This window comes from Phodopus roborovskii, unplaced genomic scaffold (genome assembly GCF_943737965.1).
Source record: "Phodopus roborovskii unplaced genomic scaffold, PHOROB, whole genome shotgun sequence".
NCBI classification, from domain to species: Eukaryota; Metazoa; Chordata; class Mammalia; order Rodentia; family Cricetidae; genus Phodopus; species Phodopus roborovskii.
The window spans coordinates 32,763,814-32,783,949 of NW_026126469.1; the positions used below are offsets into that span (position 1 = coordinate 32,763,814).

The following is a 20,136-nucleotide window of genomic DNA, read 5'->3' on the forward strand; positions in this document are numbered from 1 at the left end:
GGGGGGAAAAAAACTGCATCTTGTCCTGTCCAAAACACAAGCCACGCCTTGCTAGGTACTCGTACTCAGAAGTCTTCAGCTGGCCTTCAAGGTAACCTGAGATAGCTCTGTGTCTCTCATGCTACTGTGCACCTCACCTAAATGGAGCAAGAAAAATGTTACATGAAAGACAATGGTAAATATATTACTGTATCAACACAAGATTTTAGCCAGGGCCAGGGGCAGATGTCATGCTGGGAGGAAAAGGAAAGGAAATGTGTGGTTGAATCAAAATATGAGAGAAGAGGGAAGGAAGGCTGTGACTATTCCTCCAGCCTTGGGGAAGCTAGATTTCTGATCATAGTTCCTTCTCTGACCTAGTAACCAAGCTTCACATTCCTCATCCATAAGGTCAGATATGACTTGCTGTGCACACAAAGGGAAAACCACATGTCTGTCTGGTTTAAAAGAAAATGCAGGGAAAGGGCACAGGATATATGTACAGAGAGTACCAGCAAATGTAACTTCAGGACACCTGTCTGTTGCGCCTCCCTATTTCCTCATTTAAACTGGACATGACCACACCCTTTCCAAGGCTGTGGGAGACTCATTTAGTTAATATAGTTAAGGTACCCTACCCACGTTCAAACTTTCTAATGTGTACCATCACTTCTCTCCCAGGCTGAGCTCAAAGCCTGGATAAACCTTTGGATCAATTGAAGGAGGACTTTCAAGGACTTTAATTCTGAAGTTGGAGTTTAAAGTTATTTCAGAAAGAAGTTATCAAGTCTCAGCAAGTTGCTATGGGTTTTTTTTTCCCCTGGGATAGCCCCCACCCCAACCCCAACACATCTCATCCCAAATGCCTGAGAGGACAGTTCTCACCCAGGTGACTCTGATCCACCTGGTTTAAGCCCATTCTGACTTCTGCACACACACACAAATGTAAGCACATGGCCTCAGTATCTCCTAACATAGCACAGAGCATCACTGGATCTCCACTACTGCAGGTTGGGCACAGCCATTTCCAGTCACTCCCCAGCTTTACCAGGTCAGTTGCTTCCAAGGACAGCTGACAGCCTTTTTTAGTCAAGTAGTTGCTCTCTGATATACATTGTCCCTAATGCTCAAAGTCTGGTGGGTGGTGATTGTTTTGTATCCTTATCAGCAAAGGGTAGACTAGAGTCAACCAGTTCCTTTGATAGCCTCAGGATGTCTAGGCTGCCATTCAAATAATTACCAACATAACTTGAATCCTCAAGTCACAGCAACACATTTATTAGACACTTACTATATAATTTCCATTGCCTAGATCAATGGAAAGATAGGAACACTTTCTAGCTTTAAGGAATTGATGGTATTCCTTATCCTCCCCCTCTCCCCCCACACAGAAAAGTTATATACTAAAGGGTGGTTGGTGAGTGCTATTCTCTGAAGATAACAGCCATTATATTCTTCAGACATAATTCTTGAGATTCTTGAGAAAGGTTCCAGTGACTGGAAGGAGGAAGTGAGGAGGGTCACTAAACCCTCCCTTGAGATTCCAGCCACCTCTCAGCCAACCCTAAATAGGTGCTAGAGTACACAGATTAGGGGAAGGAAACAGAAGAATGAGGAAGGCATCCATGATGCTGTGAAAGTTTTAGGCTTTGAGATCGGTCATGCTGCTAGACTGGAAGTACCCTTACAGAAAGCTCAATAAACCTTTTGGTTCAAGAGCGAGTTTGGTGGAATACTTTAGTTTGTTACTGATTACTTATCTGGAAGGAGCGGCTGACACCCTAGGAAAATATCATGAAACAAGGACACACTGTCACAGCATCATAGACAGTGGCATTGTTTTTTGTTGTTGTTTTAATCCTGAATTGTATTACTGCCACACTGGATATTTAGAAGATGCCTCTGGTAGCATATGTGAAGAAGTGAAATAGTATGATAGTCAATATCACTCAGGGGTGGTCAGGGTGTTACTTAGAGAAAGGTAGCTGTTAAAGAACTTTTGCTTCAGGAGGAAGGGTGTGGCTTAGAGCTACCTTTTTTTTTTTTTTTTTTTTTAACCCGTTGTTCAAGAACTGAACCCAAACAGAGCAAAGGTCTTTACAAAGATGCAGAACTACGCTAGGTTCTCAACACAGTTAGCAGTGTCTACTCACATTCGGACCTGTATGTCACAATCCCTGAGTCCCTATCACCTCCCCCTTCCCCACAAGCCCCTGTAGTTCTTATGGTTCTGCTTTTCACATTTTAAACTACTCATCGTGCATGCAACTTTTGTCTAACCCTGAATGGGAGACGAAAACATTAGCCAACAAAGTAAGAGCAACAGACGAGGGCCGCTTCTAGAACAAGTCAGGCCAGGGAGAGCGCAGGGCCAGCGGAAATCAGAGGGAAGATGCTCCTTGGGGGCCTGGACCAGGTCACAACCCCCGCCCGGGGGCTTCGGAGCTGCAGAAGAGGAGGCGGTGCCTTGGGAGGGAACGTGGTAAACGCAGAAGCAGCGCCCACAGCCGGAGAGGAGGAGGACTGAGGGACTGGGCGGCTCCGAGGTCGGGGCGAGCTGGCCGCGGACAGGGGACGGCCCGGGGCTGCAGAGAGGCGCGTGCCCTAAGTCCGGGAGAACGCGTGTGCCCCACGCTCCGGCACTCAGGCCGGCCCGGGACACGGAGGGAGCCGGGAGAGAGCTGCCGAGTGGGGCTGTGAGCAGGCAGGGAGTCCAGCTCGCACAGCTCGGGAGCAGGCTGGGTCTTGGCGCTCTCCGCCAGCCGCCGGTGCCTGCCCGCCCGGAGCCTGGGTGTGAGGCTGGCGTCACGTCAACGAGCAGAGGCGGCCAGGCGGGGCGGAGTGCGCGTGCGCGGCTCGCTCGCCGGGTGTGGGAGCGGGCTCGGGGCGGCGGGCACGCGCACGCGCGCACCCCGGGCAGCCTAGGCGGCCGCTCCTGCCTGTCACTCCTGCGGCGCTGCTCGCTGCTCCTTCCCTTGAAGGCAGCGGAGGCGGCGGCGGCGGCGGCGGCTCCTCCAGACACCTGCGGCGGCGACCCCCCGGCGGCGGCGCGGAGATGTGGCCCTTGGTGGCGGCGCTGTTGCTGGGCTCCTGCTGCTGCGGTGAGTGGCTCGGGGATCCCGGCGGCTCCCGGCCGGGCTGGTGCGCAGAGCCCGGGTGCCCCCGCAGGAGTGTGGGCTGCACCCCTGCCGGTCAGGCGGCGCTGGGAGAAGAGCGGAGAGGAGAGGAGAAGAGAGGGTGGCGGGATGCGCGGGCCCTGCGCACCCAGAGCGCCACCGTGGGAGGGCCCCGCGGGGCATCGGCGCCCCTGCCTCCTCCCTCCGATCTCCTGCCGTGGTCCCTTTGCCCCCACCGCCGGGGGAGAGCGGGCTGAAGCTCCTCACTCTCTGGTGCGCACACGTAGGGAGACGGAGAACGACCGCAACTGTGCAAAGCTGAACTGCGAAGAAAGCGAGGGGGGCAGCTGCCAGGGACCCCCTCCTCTTGTACCCCTCTCCCTTCTCGGTGCTTCCACGCAGCGTTTGGGGCTGAAGGACTGGAGTGGGAGGGCCGGGCCGCTTGTGAGGAAGTGCGCATTTTGGTGAAGTCGACCAGAAAGGCTTTTGCCCTACCGGGTTAGCTCTGGAGCAGAGGGGACGCGATGAACCTAAGTTTTATTTCCCCAGCATTTTTCAAAGATTTTTTTTTTTTTTTCTTTTCTGGCCGCGTATTTTGGTAGTTGTTGTTTTGAATCCTAAAAACAAGCTTCCTGGAAACACTTTCTGCTGACACCCCCGCCTCCACACCCCACCCCCCGCCAGCACTTTAATATATTCAATGTGTTCCTTATTGTAGATTGAAGTTTTTTTTGGTTTTTGCTTTGTTTTTTGTTTTCTCCTCCTTTGGGGAAACGTTTTCTTTCTTTCCTTTTTTTTTTTTTTTAATTTACTCAGATGTTGCCAGTGATCTAAAGACAGTAATAACGAATCAAACACATATGCAGCAGTCTGGTCCTTAGATGCCAAACATGCCCCCCCCCGTCCCCATTTTTGGTAAAGTGTTTTGCTGTTTATTAACGTGTGCCTCGTTTGTAAAAAAAAAAAAAAAAAAAAAAAAAAAAAAAACTGAGAAAAAAATAGGACTTTTTGTGACCATATACTGCTTGTCACGCCTCATATCCATAGATTCCTCTATGAACTTTTCTGTAAGATTCACAACAGACTTGAAGCAAGGATAACAGCAAATGTTAAATTTGACCTAGGATGTGAACTAATTCAACGTTAAACTGACGGTTAACCTCAGTGTGCCGTTGATAAAGGCCCATGTCTGGGAACTATTTCCAAGATGCCTTTAATTCCCTGCTCACCACTTTCCCCTCCCTAAGCATCTTTCATGTTGTAGCTGATAATAGTAAAGATCTATGTTATCTGAATTGTTGGTGTTAGGTGCTTTCCGACTCCAGTCATCTTTACTATGCTTGTTGCCATCGCTATCATTATAACACTGTTTTCAAATACCTGTTTTATAATCAGAGAGCTTTCATATTGAGCCAGGTATAAATTTGTAACAAAATGCCAGTAATTCAGACCATGCATGATGAAGCTTGGTTGTCTGAAAAGTAAAAATAATAAGCCATATGCTGATTTTTTTAAAGCCCAATTTTCAAGTAGATTAAAAAACAAAACTGTTTGAATGGTGGCTTTGGTGATAGGAATTGTGTTAGGCCTTTGTTAGCAATAGTTATGATCACGTTAATTAATGTTCATTTTGTACAATGTTAACACATTTCAATCTACAAAAAGTTGCAAAATTCAGAACTTGTACTATCTTATTGTACTTGTTATTAACTAGCCAAAAAAAAAAAGAAAGAAAGAAAGAAAGAAAAAGAAAAAGAAAAGAAAAAAGAAAACCCAAAATGCAGGCATTATGCTTTTGAGTTGTTAGACATATGTAAATTAGGAAATGAATGTTTATCAGAGATAAAATTCACTTTTGTGTGAATATATCATATGTAGGTTCAAAAGAACACATATGAAAACATGCTAACAGTCTGAGAACACAAAGCAGTTATCAAGGGACCAAGAAAGCTAGATTTAGACTCTAGAATGAGTATGAAAGTCTTGGATTTTAACATTCATTTGGGCTGAAGTTGCTTTCATTTTCAGCTTATAATGAACCGGGTAGCCAGGGGCCATGTCATTGTAATCTCTATAGTATTGGTGACCTCTGTGGTAAAAGGGGAGAGTGTGGGGGACTTCTAAACCTCCTTCAGCCAATTAAAACCGAGTGCAGCCTTCTGTAATGGTTTACAAGATATGGAATGAATGTCTATATTCCTCCCCCTATATGCACAATTACACTTCCTTTAAGAGCATAGCAGTTTCCAGGTAGTCACTAACTGGTAAATACAACCTTAAATAAATAATGTCAGTCATATACATGAACCAATTTTTTTTTTTGATGGTTGAATGATTTTTCTTTGTTCAACATGACTTTTAAAAGTCAGGCATGCACACGATTGAGTTAAAAATGTTTTATTACCTAAATATAGCAGGCATGTAGCTGCTCACGTAAAAATGTTTTCTTTTTCTCTTGAAGAATAGATTATTTTAAAGCACAAGTTGCCATTTTAAAGGGATGAATGCCTCTTCTTGTGCTGCAGAAGCAGTCTGAAGCAACATGCTTATGCACTGCATTAAATGTCTACACTGGGACACTTCTGCTGTCGCCTGGGTTTTGGCAAATAACTTCATCATTAAAGTGCTAATAAAAGTTTGGAAGATCATGTTCTAAAGGCAGAAAAGAGCTACCTACCCCCTCCATTGATACATGTTCTAAATACAAAACTTGCCAAAATTCATGTTTCATTTCAGCAATGTTCTTTATGTGCTACCATTTATAGAGGACCTTTTTACCTGTCTTTGAGGTTTTTGTTGTCAAGATAAAATATAAATGTCTACATTTTTATTGCTTGTGTCTCAGTCTAATATAAAGCATACTGGATTATAAAGTTACTTTCACTTTGCCTATGAGTGCAGTTACTCGTTGGAAAAAGAACAATATTGTAAATTCAATGTTGCTAAACTCATTGTAGTGCAAAAATAGGGGACAGAGCACTCAGCAAATGTGATTCTATTTCCCTAGACCAACCTTCCTAATGCTGCAACCCTTTAATACAGTAATACAATTTCTGACATCTGGGTGACACCCCCCCACATAAAATTATTTTCATTGCTACTTCACAACTGTAATGAATCATAGTGCAAGTATCTGATATACAGGCTACTTGATAAGTGCCCCCCCCAAAGTCAAAATCCACAGGTTGAGAACCACTGCCTTAAACAAAGACTCCAGATGTGGGATCTCCCTGTTTGTGTTTGGTTACATGGAATTGAAATTGCAAGGAGAGGCTCCGCCCTTCTCTGGAATATTTCTTTCCACATCCATGGAGCTCTGCATAAGATTTAGAATCTGCTCAGCCCCAAGACTGCAGAGGGGGAGTAGGTCAAGAGAACTCATGTGTAAAAAAATAAAAAAAAATACTTTTTTCATTTTCAGCAAGTGTGAGCTCATATACTGCACTTCACTAAATACTCTACATGACTCTTAAAGGCTTAAAGGCATAGAAACAAATTCCAAACTTCAAACTTGTATGCACCTTAGTAACTTACTGTGTGGTTTATAGAAAGGAAACAATGTTTATCTTCCAGAGGCACTTGGTATACCTGATAAGGTCAGACTTCAGCATGTTACTACCAACTTTAAACTGCCCTAACCCCTGTGACTCTGAATTGACTACTTTGGTTCTTATAAAGACACTTCAAAGCCAGTGAACGGGGCAGGATTGCTTTGAATAAGACTGAATTAAGCTGTGAACTCCCCACTGGACCCCTAACCTTTATTGTAGCATCTACCAAGGAGAACTAACTCTATCCTTTTCCTGTCCTGACTTAATTTTAGTCTCAGGCCCAAGTTTCTCCTGCCAGAGGCTGGTTCTGTGGGCAGAATGGTAAGGTTCTGTTCTGCCAGCCCTGTCTTTCATCATGGGTGCACCAGTTGCCTCAGAAGCCATTGGGCCTTCTCAACCCATTCATGAACATCATGCCAGCTTCTAATTAACTTCGTATTCCTCTGTGAGAAATGGTAGGGTGGGCTTCCCCACCCAAATGCCTTCCCAACACTACTAAACCTTGCTTCATAGATCGCCTTCTTGCCCACCTGTTTCTTTCAACTAGTTCATTTTCCCAAAGGGATGTCAATTTCTCTATCCCTCCTTCATATCCACCACCTTGGAGACCTGCTCCCAGACCTTATTCCTCAGTCTTATAGTCAAAATCTTGCCCTTGCCATTGACTTATTTACTGCCATTATCAAGTTTTACCTCATAATAAAAAAGAAAGCCAAAGCCTGAGAAGACCCAAAAAATCCTTGCCCTTGTCCTCACCTCAACACTTGTTGGACTTTTCTCTCTGCTTTCTGACTGTGAGGTTTATTTCAAGGCTCACAACTGCACCTCCTGAGTGCAGGTTCCATGTGGTCCCACCCATCCATCGGATAGAAAGCAGCTACTTATCCAGGCGGGCGGTGCCGCTCGCCTTTAATCCTAGCACCTAGGAAGCAGAGGCGGGCAGATCACTGTGACTTCAAGACCATCAAGTTCCAGGACAGGCTCCAAAGTTAAACAGAGAACCCCTGTCTCAAAAAATCAACCCCCCCCCACACACAAAGAAAGATAAAAGAAAGAAAGCAGCTACTTTTGAGTCCTAGGTTGGAGTTTTCAGAGTTTAACATCAGGGTTAGTGTCTCTCACTCTGCCTTGTAGTCTGGTGAATTAGCATGGAGCATGGTGGCTTGTTTTGTTTGCTTTCACTTTGTCTCTTGACTTATTCTCTTTGATTATTATCTCCATTGGTATTGGCATTCCGAAGCTTTTCTTCTCTGATGTTTGCTTTACAAGAACCCTGTGTGGTCATTCTTCTCTATGCTGATGATTTCAACTACCAGTGATGTACCTGCTGATTCCCAGGTCTTTATAGCTCTGACCTTTTCTGTGAAATCTGAAGTCATACATTCTGGGATCGACTGGACATGACCACTTCACTGTACCATTGGTGCTTTTAATGCTTAGACTGAAACCCTGAAGGTAACTCCCCTAAATCTTCAGCATCTTTTCCATATAATTAATCTACAACCAGCTAGTTCCACAGACAATTTTAGCTCCCAATTTTCATTTTTCCTTTTTTATCTCCCTCACCTCCCACATCTGACTTCTGTTGATTTTGCGGCTTTGATTTTTAATGCCACTTCTTAAGGCCTTCCTTCGACTTGTCATTTACCCGGACTGTTTCAGTTGGTTCTTAATGGGTCTCTCTTCTCCCCTTCCTGCCCTCAATCCCCCTTTCATGCTGCTGTCAAATGTTATCTTTCTTAAAGTTGAAATAAACCTGAGTTGAACCTCCTCTTGTCAAGTCTAAACTGTTCAGCATGACATTCAAGGAAGCCTTGGCAGATTTTCTCAGCCCACTTTCCAATCGCCTTCCCTAGAGCTCACCTGAATAATTTCTGCTTTCAGTTATTTTTTTTTTCCTTCTCTACATACTGTCTAGCTAGTTTAAGTAACTTGTCCTTTCTTTCCCAAAACATTCCTGCTCAAGCTTCATCCCCAACGTTGATCTTCTCATTTAATCTTCACAAAATCTCTGTGGAGTAGATGATACTATTACTATTCATGCTTTGTAGATAAGGATATTGAAGTCTAAAAGTTAAGCAACTTGCTTAAGGTTCTACAGCTGTGATGTAGGGAGTAGCTCCAAAGTGGATGTGCTCTTAACCACAGTGTGCCCTCTATGCCCAGAGAAGGGTGTTGTTCCCCCCTATGCTAGGGAATCAGTATGTACTAAGCCATGTTTATAAGAACACATTTGCCTATTCGTGGGGTTGCAGGAAGGTCATTGTGATGGGAGGTTACTTTGGAAATGAGAGTACAAGGCTCTCGGAAGGGTGGCAGAGGACCTCATTTGTTTCCCATGCTAATGCACTTAGAATTTGGCTTGAGAACGAGGGTGGTGGGGTGTCACTGGGCAAAGGAGTACACATTTGCATTTAGAACAGATATTTTGAGGACTGTGGAAAATGCATTGGCATTGGCATGAAACAGTATGGAAGACAGAGGCAGGGAGCCAGTTTGGAAGTCTGGCAATGGTTCAAGGGATGGGGTGAGGGTGTACTTCATTTATTCAAAAGATTTTGGATTTAGAAGCTATTGAATAGGTTAACTTAACAAGATGTCTCCATGGCTAAAGAAAGAGCTAGGAATCTAACTTGATTTATGGGACCAAGTCTGATTGACTAGTACATAATTGTAAAATATTTTAGGGAGGTAAAGATTGGGAACTAGTTTTGGGACATGGTTAATTTTTAACTGACTGTATACAGTAACTCTGCATGCATTAGAAGAAAGGCAGAGTCTGGTTGAGTAAGAAAATGTGCTGATTGTTAAAATGATGAGACACCATGACTAAGGTAAATTCGTTTTTAAAAAAGCATTGAGTAGGAGCTTGCCTACAGTTTCGGAGGGTGAATCCATGGCCATCATGCTGGGGAACATGATAACAGTATGTAGGCCTGGTGCTGGAGCAGTATTGTTGAGCTTACACATTGACATCAGGAGGGAGAGGGAGAATCAACTAGAGTAGTTTGGGTTTTTGAAACCCCAAAGCCCATCCCTGGTGACATACCACCAATAAAGCCATATTTCCTAATCCTTCCCAAACAGTTCCACCAACTAGGAAGCAAGCTTCAAACATGGGAGCCTATGGAGCCATTCTCATTAAAACCCACATCAGGAACACTAATATTTAGTAAGAGCCAAAGACTAGCTTTTAAAAAGGTAGGGCAAGATGGAGGACATTTTGTAATCAAAAAGATTATTAGGGGTGGAGGGAGAAAGTAAGAAAAAAAATGAGGAACTGCTCCCTGGCTTGAGTATTATGGAGAAGTCAAGACAAGCTGACCCTCATGAACTGGATTATTCGCATGCTGTGATTTGAGGAAGAGCTGTAGCAGTGGTAGGATAATAGAGCACAGACTGAAGTCCTCTAGACACAGAGTTTGGCAGTACACTGAGGTCAAGAAATGCACACCTATCGTTATCTTAGGATGCTGGGAAAGAGAGATGACTATGTGGCACTTTTAAAATTTGATGATATACAGTTATTAAAAGATGACTTAAACAAAACAAAACAACAACAACAACAAACACTCCATAAATGGAACCAGAGGGTATGGAATCTGGCAGCTTGTGAGTCCTCTAGATGATGGTCTAGAGTCAGCAATTGAAATGGGCTCTGAGTGTAGGAGTTAAGTTCTGGAAGGGAGGGGAAAAACCTATGGATAAAGGGAAGATGAACACCCTGTGCCTGCAGGTGAGTTTATGTGGGAAGTGTTCTGAGCTTCTGGCTTCAGAAGGTGAGAATCAGAAGGTGAATTGTTTAAGAGTCATTAGAAAGGGGGAAATTATACAAGGGATGTCTAAAACCATTTGGGACCCAGATGAGCAGTGACTATAGGGTAATCTCCTGTTCTCTGGTAGCAATGTGAATTTCTTAGAAACCTGCTAGGCAGGTTGATTTTCTGCCTTCTACCGCACTTTGTTCTTGCAGAAAGAGCCACACTTGTGACCTTAGAATTCCCATATGAGAATTCTAAGCACCTTGAGATAAGTCCCACTTATTTTTTTTCATTATCACATCCCTCCATCCTGGCAGTGTTTCATCCAGGTTATTCTTAACAACACTGATTGCATCTCTGAGTTTCTGAGATGAACGCGTGTACTGTAACATATGGAATATGGATCAGACCTCTGCCACTGCACAGGGAGGTTTCCGTTGACTCTGTATTCATGTATTCATGGAAGTTGTGGCATCCAGTTTTTTTTTTTTTTTTGGTAATTTGCCTGTAACTCTGGCACCATCCCTGGTTAAGTTTACCTACTCTGTAGAATAGACTACTACAGCATATCTTATGTATATGAATTTTCCTGTGTTCATTATTTATGGTCATTTACTCTCTGGGTTAGCCATTTTTTTCTCACTTTGCTTGTCCATCAAGAGACAATGGGCAAAAGATAAAAGCCCATATCAGATGATGTTATTTAGTGTTTTTAATAAAATGATTGTATGTAAAGAAGTTGTCTTTAACATCTGGAGGTATATTTTGGGCTACTCTTGTTTACTAGTTATTATTGTGAAGGTTGCCTTGGTTAGCAAGGTCAAATTTACTTTTCACTTTATTGATAGTATATATTCTGTATAAATTGCTTTAGCTATGAAATGTTTTTACTGCAAGAAGTAATACAATACAGTGTATTCCTTGAAATATGTATAACAAGTTACAAAATTGTAGAGTGTTTGCCAGCCACTTCATTCTTACCTGGGGCCTTCTGGGGAACAAAAAATCTCACAGGATAACTGGGAGATCCACTTGTGTCTTCCAGAGAAGAATACTTTTGAAATGACTCATATGAATATAATTTTTAAACTTTTAAATGATTCATGCTACTATAAAATGGACATATATCAAAATTTTAATTGTAATTCTTAAAGAACAAATCAGAAAGTAGACAATCACTTTTGAAGACCAACTGGTAGAGCAGACACATTTATAGGCAAGCAAGAATCCTGAAAGAATTTATTAATGGACGCAAACTTGGTCAGTATTTTCTGTTTTTTTTTTTTTTAAGTGAAGTTGTTTGGAACCCACTTCCATGAGGTATAAATTGCTTACAAAACAAAATTTCTATCTTTGTAGAAAAATCTGTTCATGACCTTCAATCCCAACAATTTACACAGTTATAGATACCCAAGTTGAAATCAGTAGCAAAGCCCATCTAGAATCTGATGATTGCAGATCTGCTAGGTAGTGCCCACTGACAGGACACTCTGGGAACCTTCTGTTCATTTCAAAATCTTCACAGGTATTTTCTGATCCTTGCCTTCCTTTGTAGTTGTGACATCACCCCCTCCCCCATCTCTCTTTGTTCAATATGGTTCCTTGCCTTCAGTGGCTCTTTCTCCAGGGAAATAACTCAAAACTCCAAGGGTGTAGAAAACATAATTCGGGTTTTGCCTGGGGCTTCCTAATATGTGGGTGGCTAAAAATCTAGAGAAGTGGGAAAAGTGAGCCTGGATGCCCCAAGGCTGCTTTAAGTAGCACATTCCCAAGAGCATTCAGAAGACCCAGCTCATGACAGTAGATGGTACAGTGTCCAGTTTCATACTCTTGTCCTGTGTTAGTGCATCATAGTGTTGCTTAGGGAGCACTTCTTAGATTTTTTTTTTTTAATTTCCTGTGATGCTTGCCAGTGTCCTAGGAAGCCACCCACCGTTTGCTCTGATCCTCTTTATTAAACCATGCTCTAGAAAAGTGAATTACTTAAGACTACACTCCAGAGTGTGCCAGGCAGGGGGCATGCTTGGGCTTTACTTTTCTTGAATACAGTCTAGATTGTATTCCAGTATATGTCCTTATATTCAATTTGATGGTTATTTGTTAATCAAACTCTTATAGTAACATCTTATGCCCTTGATTTTATTTCTAGTTTACATAGAAGGAGGAAGTATTAAAGATTAATGAAGCTAATATTTTACATTCCTTGGTACTTTGGGTTTTGAAAGAAAAGTTAACAAGCTACTTAGATAAGAGCTTAGGCTGGGCATTGGTGGTGCACACCTTGAGAGCTTGGATAAATGGTCAAGTTATATAATGCAGCTGGAGTATCTCTGCATCTTGCAGTTTGAGCTAAATGGTGAGCCTTACATTTACTCTAGTCACCCAGGCACCTATGGTGAGTTTGCTACTCATGGCTTATGCCATTAAGAAGAGCCAATGAGTATACTCTACTTGTTAGCAGCATCTGTTCCTGGTTTCTTCTTTCTTGGCTTTTTGAGTAGTTTATGGTTTATTGGAGGAAGAAATACCTGTAATCTGCATTTCAAAATTGTTCTATATATTCAATGAAATGTCGGGGTAGGAAAATGCCATTCAATTGTGTGTAATCCTTTCTGAGACTTGCATACAAAATGCTATCGCTCTCTCTTTTGCAGTGGGAAATAGCCATGGAGAACATTTTTTTTTTTCCTCGTTAGTATTCTAAGACTTTCCATCCTCTTGGAAAGATAAGATTTGATTCATTCGAGTTGCTTTGTATATTAAAGTATAATAGAACTGGCCACTTTTTTTTGGGTTATGCAGCCTGAATGTAGAGATAAATTTCATATCACTTTAGCAAGTTCCATCTAGAAGAAGTATATAGAAGTTGAGCCCAGATATAATACTTGGCTTTTTGTACAGAATGTTTCCATATTAAGAAAAGTATTTTCCTACATATATCAGTAAGCAGATATGATGACTTCAGAGCTTTCAAAGCTAGATATTATACCTTGCATTTTCCAACACAGTTGGCGAATTTATTCCCAAGATGGACGGTAATGCATACCTTGTATTACTAAAACTGAATAAAGAACTTACAGTCTGCTAGCTGGTATACAAATAATTTATTGCTGTTTTTCACTTTGTTCCTATATTGCTTGTTTAAACGAACAAGTGAAGTATTTTCTTTACCTTAAGGGTTTGTAATACACCTAAGATAATATATCATATATGCAGTTTATAATGAAATATTTTTATGTCTGTTTTCCAGGTTCAGCTCAGCTACTGTTAAGTAAAATCAAATCTGTAGAATACACTATGTGCAATGAAACTGTCGTCATCCCTTGCATCGTCCTCAATGTGGAGACACAAAGCACCAAAGACATGCACGTGCAGTGGAAGTTAAACAAAACATCTATTTTCATCTATGATGGAACTAAAAACAACTCCATTGTAGAGAGTAACATTACCAGTGCAAAGATCTCAGTCTCCGACTTACTGAAAGGTGATGCCTCTTTGAAAATGGATCGGCAACAAGCTGTCGTGGGAAACTACACGTGTGAAGTTACAGAGTTATCCAGAGAAGGCAAAACAGTTATAGAGCTGAAATACCGTATGGGTAAGTGATGAAGTTTGCCTGTTCTGAAACTTGTGTTGAAAAAACGATTGTCACTGTCGAGTATGTTGAGGTGGGGCCTTGCAGAAGTCACAGTGAGAGATTAGGGAAGACATTTCTGGGGTGGCTGGGTCTATCATCCAGTGAGAAAGCAAGCCTGACTGTCTTGGTTTTTTTCCCCTTTCCCTCCAACACACTAACTCTTCATCCTGCCCTTCCACTGTGTTGTGTGGTAGCACAAAGACCCTTACCAGAGGTTGGGAGATGCCAACACCATGTCATGGAATCTCTCAGTCCCAGAACTAGGAACCAAAATTAGGCTGCTTATAGATTACCTCCCAGTACTCTTACAGCAGGAGAAAGCAGACTGAGTAAAAAAGTGTAGCTCCTCCTGGTGATTTCATCTTTTTGTGGTCTTAAAGACTTCATTCCTGACCAAGGATCAGACTGTTCTTCCACACTACCCTGACCCCTATAGGGCACAAGGAGAAAGGAGGTGGCAAATTAGGTACCATGCTGTTCCTGGAGTGAATGGCTAGCCTTGCTCCACTTGCCAGCATATTGGGTAAATGGGAACCCAACCTGAAGGAATTGAATTCAGTCTTGGTGATAGAGCTCACGGAAAGAGGCTCTCTTCATGAATGAGTTGTGGACAGCAGTACCGTTATCTGAAGTAAACACTCCTTACACTCCTCTCTTTTCTGTTTTTTTTTTTTTTTTTTTTTTTTTTTTTTTTGCTGTGCTGGCATTTTTTTTTTTAAATACAGAGAATCCTAACAGTTTTAAAGAGTGCATCTTGAGCCCTATTTAAACCATCAGGTGTATTACTGATCTCAGGGTTGATGACACTTTTAGAGAACCAGCTCTGGGTGGGATCAGGATGGCTGAATTAGGTCAGCTACTTTCCATCTGTTCCTGCTTTTAAAATTACAAAATGTTTGCTAGCAGATTGGGCAGGGGGGCAAGGTGGTGGAGGCTTGATTAAATATCCTGACATAGGATTAGAGATCAGGCAGTCTGAGCGACACACCCAGTTCAGGACTCACTGTTCACCCAATGTCTTGTGTCGTCACTGAGACCAAGCTGCATATCTCTAAACTGAGGGTGAGAATCATGTTTTCTCATGTTTATTGTGCATGTTTTCATCTTGCTGCCTGGAAGTCTGCTGGGAAAGGAAGGAATGACTTAGGAGGCAAGAAGAACTTGAAAGATCTTCTGCTCAGAATCTCACATATGCTGTTACTTTGGGATTGGTATTAATTTAGGTTAAAGAGCTTTAAAAAAAATGTGTGTGCCTTTCAGGACAGTCTGTTCCACGAGCAGTGTGCACAGGAAGAGGTCATCCAGTACCTAGTTGGAGGTTTTCTGTGAGAGTGGATAGGTTCATGGAACTAAAAGGGCTAGACAGACATGGGAACAGTGACTTTCAAGGCATTGTGGGTCACTGAGAAGAAGTGATAAAACCCATGAGCTTGAGAGTAAGAAAGCCAGAAATGGAATGGAGGTGAGTGGGAAGGGAATCCCAGCATCTGAGATGGAGATAGAGTTATTTTGTGTGTGATTGTTTTATTTTTGTTTTCAAAATACCCCCACAGAACTAAAAGACAGGCTTTGTTTTGTGCCATTAAGATGAGAAAATTTGGAAGGAGAAATTCTCCTGGAATTTTAAATAAACACACACACACACACACACACACACCTTATTGCATGGGAAGAATCAGAGGCAGAGACCTTCTGTGTACCCTTAATTCAGCCTCCCCCAGTGGTTGTATCTTATGGAGTTATGCCATGGTATCTGAACCAGGAAATTCACAGTTGTCCTGTGTACAGGAGGTTTTCTATTATTTCATCACACTTGGCTACCTACCATTGTGGTTGCTGTTTGGAGCTGGTCTAACAGCACAACATCCCAATGCTAACCCTCCAGGCACTCACAATAATTTCCATTATTCCTGACCGGCAGGCACTAAGTTCAGACTGTGCATACTAAGCAGACATCCTTATCTGTGACTTGGTCAATTCAATAAAAATTCATCAATGAAATTGTTAACGGATGATCTTCTAAGGTGTGCCCATTAAGCATGATGCCCTTGAGACAGTGGGTTTCTTGTGTTTGACTGTGTTTATTTGTTTGCTTGTTTGAGAATGTAACACATGTCCATGACACATATTAACCTAGTGGGTTTTTCACTGTGGTGTATTCTATGGAATTCTCATAGCCTGTTTAATCATTCACGTCTGCAAAGACATTTTTATCATTTTCAGTTTGTGATTACCCATTAAGTGTATGCCTAGTTTTTAAGGAAACCACAGACAGGTTCCCAGAGTTGGTATTCTTTTCACTATTGTCAGCAATATGAGTGACCTAATTTCTCTGCATATTTGCTGTGATCTGGTGCCACTGTTTTGCAACATTTCCCTTTTTAAAAATTGTGGGCTTTTTTTTTTTTTTTTAGTTTTTAAATTAGCATACAAGATACTAAGTATCATCATGGCATTTTTCAAAGTGTGTTTTAGAAGATTCTCTTGTCCTCTCATATCCCTACCCTATTACCCCTGATTCCCTCCTGGTAACTCCTCTCCCAGTCCTTTTACCTACTCTGATCACCTGTTTTTATCATCTCTTGCGCTCTCTCTCTCTCTCTCTCTCTCTCTCTCTCTCTCTCTCTCTCTCTCTCTCTCTCTCTCTTAGCATTTTAGGCTTTATTCACATTTATATCCATATACCCCACCACAAGGCAGGGTATGATCTGAATTTGAAAAAGAACATGTGTGTTTTGTCTCTCCCAAACCATCAATTTTTCTGCAAGCTTCATTGTTTTGTATTTTACAGCTGAATGAAATCCTATTGTGTATATGTACCACGTTTTCATTATCTATTCATTATTCATTTATGGCTAGTTTCAATTCCTTGCTATTGTGAGTAGTGCAGTAGTAACATGGGTATACAAGTGTCGCTGTGGTAAGTTATGCAATCATTTGGGTATATATTTAAGAGTTATAGTATAGTTAGTATAGTTGGGTCATACAATACTTCTTTATTCAAATATTTTGAGAAACTCCCATGTTCGTTTCCATAATGGCCATACTTGGTTGAACTCCCATCAGCACCGAATAAGGTTTTTTTCTCTGCATCCACATGAGTATCTGTTGTGAGATTGTTTGATGATAGCCATTCTGACTATGAGATGTTATCTCAGAGTGGCTTTAATTTGCAATTCCCTGAAGACTAAGACCAATATAAAACTTTAAAAAGTTGGCCGGGCGTTGGTGGCGCACACCTTTAATCCCAGCACTCAGGAGGCAGAGGCAGGTGGATCTCTGTGAGTTCCAGGCTAGCCTGGTCTACAGAGTGAATGCCAGGACAGACTTGAAAACAATATAGAGAAACACTGTCTCAAGAAACAAAAAAGCAAAAACAAAAAAAAAAAACAAAAAACAACAACAACAACAAAAAAAAATCCTTGTTGGCTATTTGTGTTTCTTCTTTTGATTCTTTTGAGAACTGTTCATTTAATAGCCTATTTATTGATTGACAGGTTCTTTTCTTATTATTCTTTAGTTTTCACTCTGTAAATTCTGATATTAGCCCCCTATTTGAAGTATAGCTGTTAAAGATCTTCTTCCATTCTATAGGCTGTTTCCTTGGCTGATAGTTTCCTTTTGCTGTACAGAAACTTTGATTTTATGTAGTTCCATCTGTTGATTGCTGGAGCTGGTTTCTGCACTATTACAGATCTGTGCAGAAAGTTCTTACCTAAACATTTATCTTGAGATGGATTCCTTACATTTTCTTTTAGCAGTTCCAATGTTTTAGCTGTTAAATTAAGGTCTTAGATTCACTCCTCCTAGCCAATTTTTGCACAGGGTGGAGGAAATGGATCTGAAGAGTCTACAGAAAGATAGCCAGTTTGGCTATCACCACCCTTTTCAATAAGCTGTCTTTTTTTCAGCTGCGTGTTTTGAAACCTTTGTTGGTTTCTTTGTTCTGATCCATTAGCCTCCCTGTCTGAGTTGTTTGCTGTATTTGTCACTATATCTTGGTAGCATGATTTTGAAGTCATAACTACAAAACCTCCAGCTATACTTTGCTCCTTAGGATTGCTTTGGCTATTTGTGGTCTTCTGTTGTTCCATGTGAAATTTCAGATTGTTCCCCCCCCCCCCCACTTCTTTGAAGAATAGCATCAGATTTTTATGTGTGTTGCATTGAATCTGTAAATTTCTTTTTTTATAATATTGACCTTTTTATGATACTAATTTCATCACACCAATAATATGGTCTTTCTATCATCTAGTATTTTCTTTGCTGTCTTTTGTCAATGTTTTGAAATTTTCATTGTTGACATTTTTTTACTCCCTTGGTTATTCTGTTCCTAACCATATTGAATAACAAAATAACATTTTTCTCCCTAATTTCCTTCTCTGTGAGTTCATTATGGATATTTGTTAAGGCTGCTGACTTTCACATATTTATTTTGTATCTTACAACTTTACTAAAAAATGTTTAGTTAATCTAAGAACTTAATGATAGATTCTATCAGGCCTTTCAAGTATATCTGCATGCCATCTGCAAACAGGGATAGTTTGACCTCTGTGCTTCCAGATTTTATTCTTTCGTGTCTTTCTCCTATCTGTTTGCTAAATCTTCCATCACCACATTGAATCAGAACAGTGAAGTGTGTATCACTGTCTAATTCTTGATTTTAGAGAAAATACTCTCAATTGTTCCCTGTTTACCATAATGTTGGTTCTAGGTTTGTATACATGCCATATATGTATCCTTAATGTCTCCAGAACTTTTTACTGTGAAGGCATGCTGAAGTTAGTCAGATATCTATTCTGCATCTTCTGAGATGATGACACAATCACTGTCCTTAAGTTTACTTATATGCTGTACACTTACTAATTTATATAGTTGAAACACCCTTGCATCCCTTGGATGAAGCCCCTTTGGTCATGATGTAGGATCTTCTTAATGTGTTCTTGTGTTTAAAAAATTGGAATTTCAGAAGTTTAAACTTTTGTACTTAAGTTCCTCAGGAAAATTGCTCTACAATTTGCTTGCTTGCTTGCTTGCTTCCTCCCTCCCTCCCCTCTTCCTCCCTTCTTCCCCTTCCCTCCCTTCCTTCCTTCATTCTTTCTTTCATGTCTTTGATACCAGCATAATAATGACTTTGTCAGGTGTTCCTTCTCTTTCCATTCTGTGGAACAAATTGAAGACTGTTGGAATTAGATCTTCCTTGAAAATTTGATAGAATTTAGCAGCAACTCTATGTTATCCCGGGTTTTTCTTCATATGAGACATTTGATTACAGCTTCAATCTCATTCCTTGTAATGGGTCTCTTTAAATTACTTACATCTTCTGTCATTAACTTTGACAGATAATATACATTTGGAAATTCATCCATTTTGTTTAGATTTTTCTAGCTTTTTGGAGTGTATGTTCTCAAAGTATTCTTTAATGATGTTCAGGATTTAAGAGTCTGTTTTTCAAAGAAGCAAATCTTTGATCTTGAGTATTGCTCTTTGAATCCCTATATCATTATTTTCTTCCAGTGTCTATTACTTTCTGCCATCTTTGTGTTGGGGTTGTCCACTTGCTTGTCTAGAGCCTAGAGGTGCATTGTTATGTTGTTTGTTTGGGATGTTTCTAACTTGTTAATGTCAGTGCTTATCATTGTGTACAATGTAGTTGTAAGACTGACTACCTTGTCTATGTCTCAAGATTCTGGCATGTTGTGCTCTCATTTCATTTTCATTTCATTCTAGGAATTTCTGAATTTCATTTTTGGTTTCAAAATGCATTGTCTTGTCTCTATTTTTGTAGTTTCTCTTCCTGTTGATTACTATTTGTATTTCATGGTGGTCTGATAAGAGGCATGCAATTATCACAGTTTTTTTTTTAAAGTTAAGGTTTGATTTATGACATGTTATGCAGTCAGTTTTGGAGATGATTCTGTGTGTTGCTGGGAATATGCATTCCTTCTCTGTTGGGTAGAAGAGTGTGCCTATTTGTTAAATTTGAAATGATTTTGATTATTTTTAGTTTGGAAGGCTTGTCTAACTATGGCATGTGTGTTAAAGTCTCCCACTGTTATTACATCAGGACTTTATGTGGCCTTTTGTGCCTT

The 20,136-nt window shown here is 41.1% G+C and overlaps 1 protein-coding gene across 16 annotated transcripts in view; it reads left to right on the forward strand.

The window, feature by feature from the left end:
• The first annotated feature begins 2,744 nt into the window (after positions 1-2,744).
• The window catches only part of Cd47 (CD47 molecule), an 812,520-nt gene continuing 795,128 nt past the window's right edge, over positions 2,745-20,136 (forward strand). For 8 of the 16 annotated variants that reach the window (XR_007834958.1, XR_007834957.1, XM_051191583.1 and 5 more), the window contains exons 1-2: positions 2,747-3,080; positions 13,658-14,005. Coding sequence is in view for 14 of the 16 variants with exons in the window: in XM_051191583.1 (XP_051047540.1) it covers positions 3,035-3,080; positions 13,658-14,005 (394 nt within the window). In the remaining 2 variants the exon portion in view is untranslated. Of the gene's footprint in view, positions 3,081-13,657; positions 14,006-20,136 lie in introns of all 16 variants that reach the window. The other 8 variants (XM_051191590.1, XM_051191594.1, XM_051191591.1 and 5 more) reach the window with 3 other exon arrangements.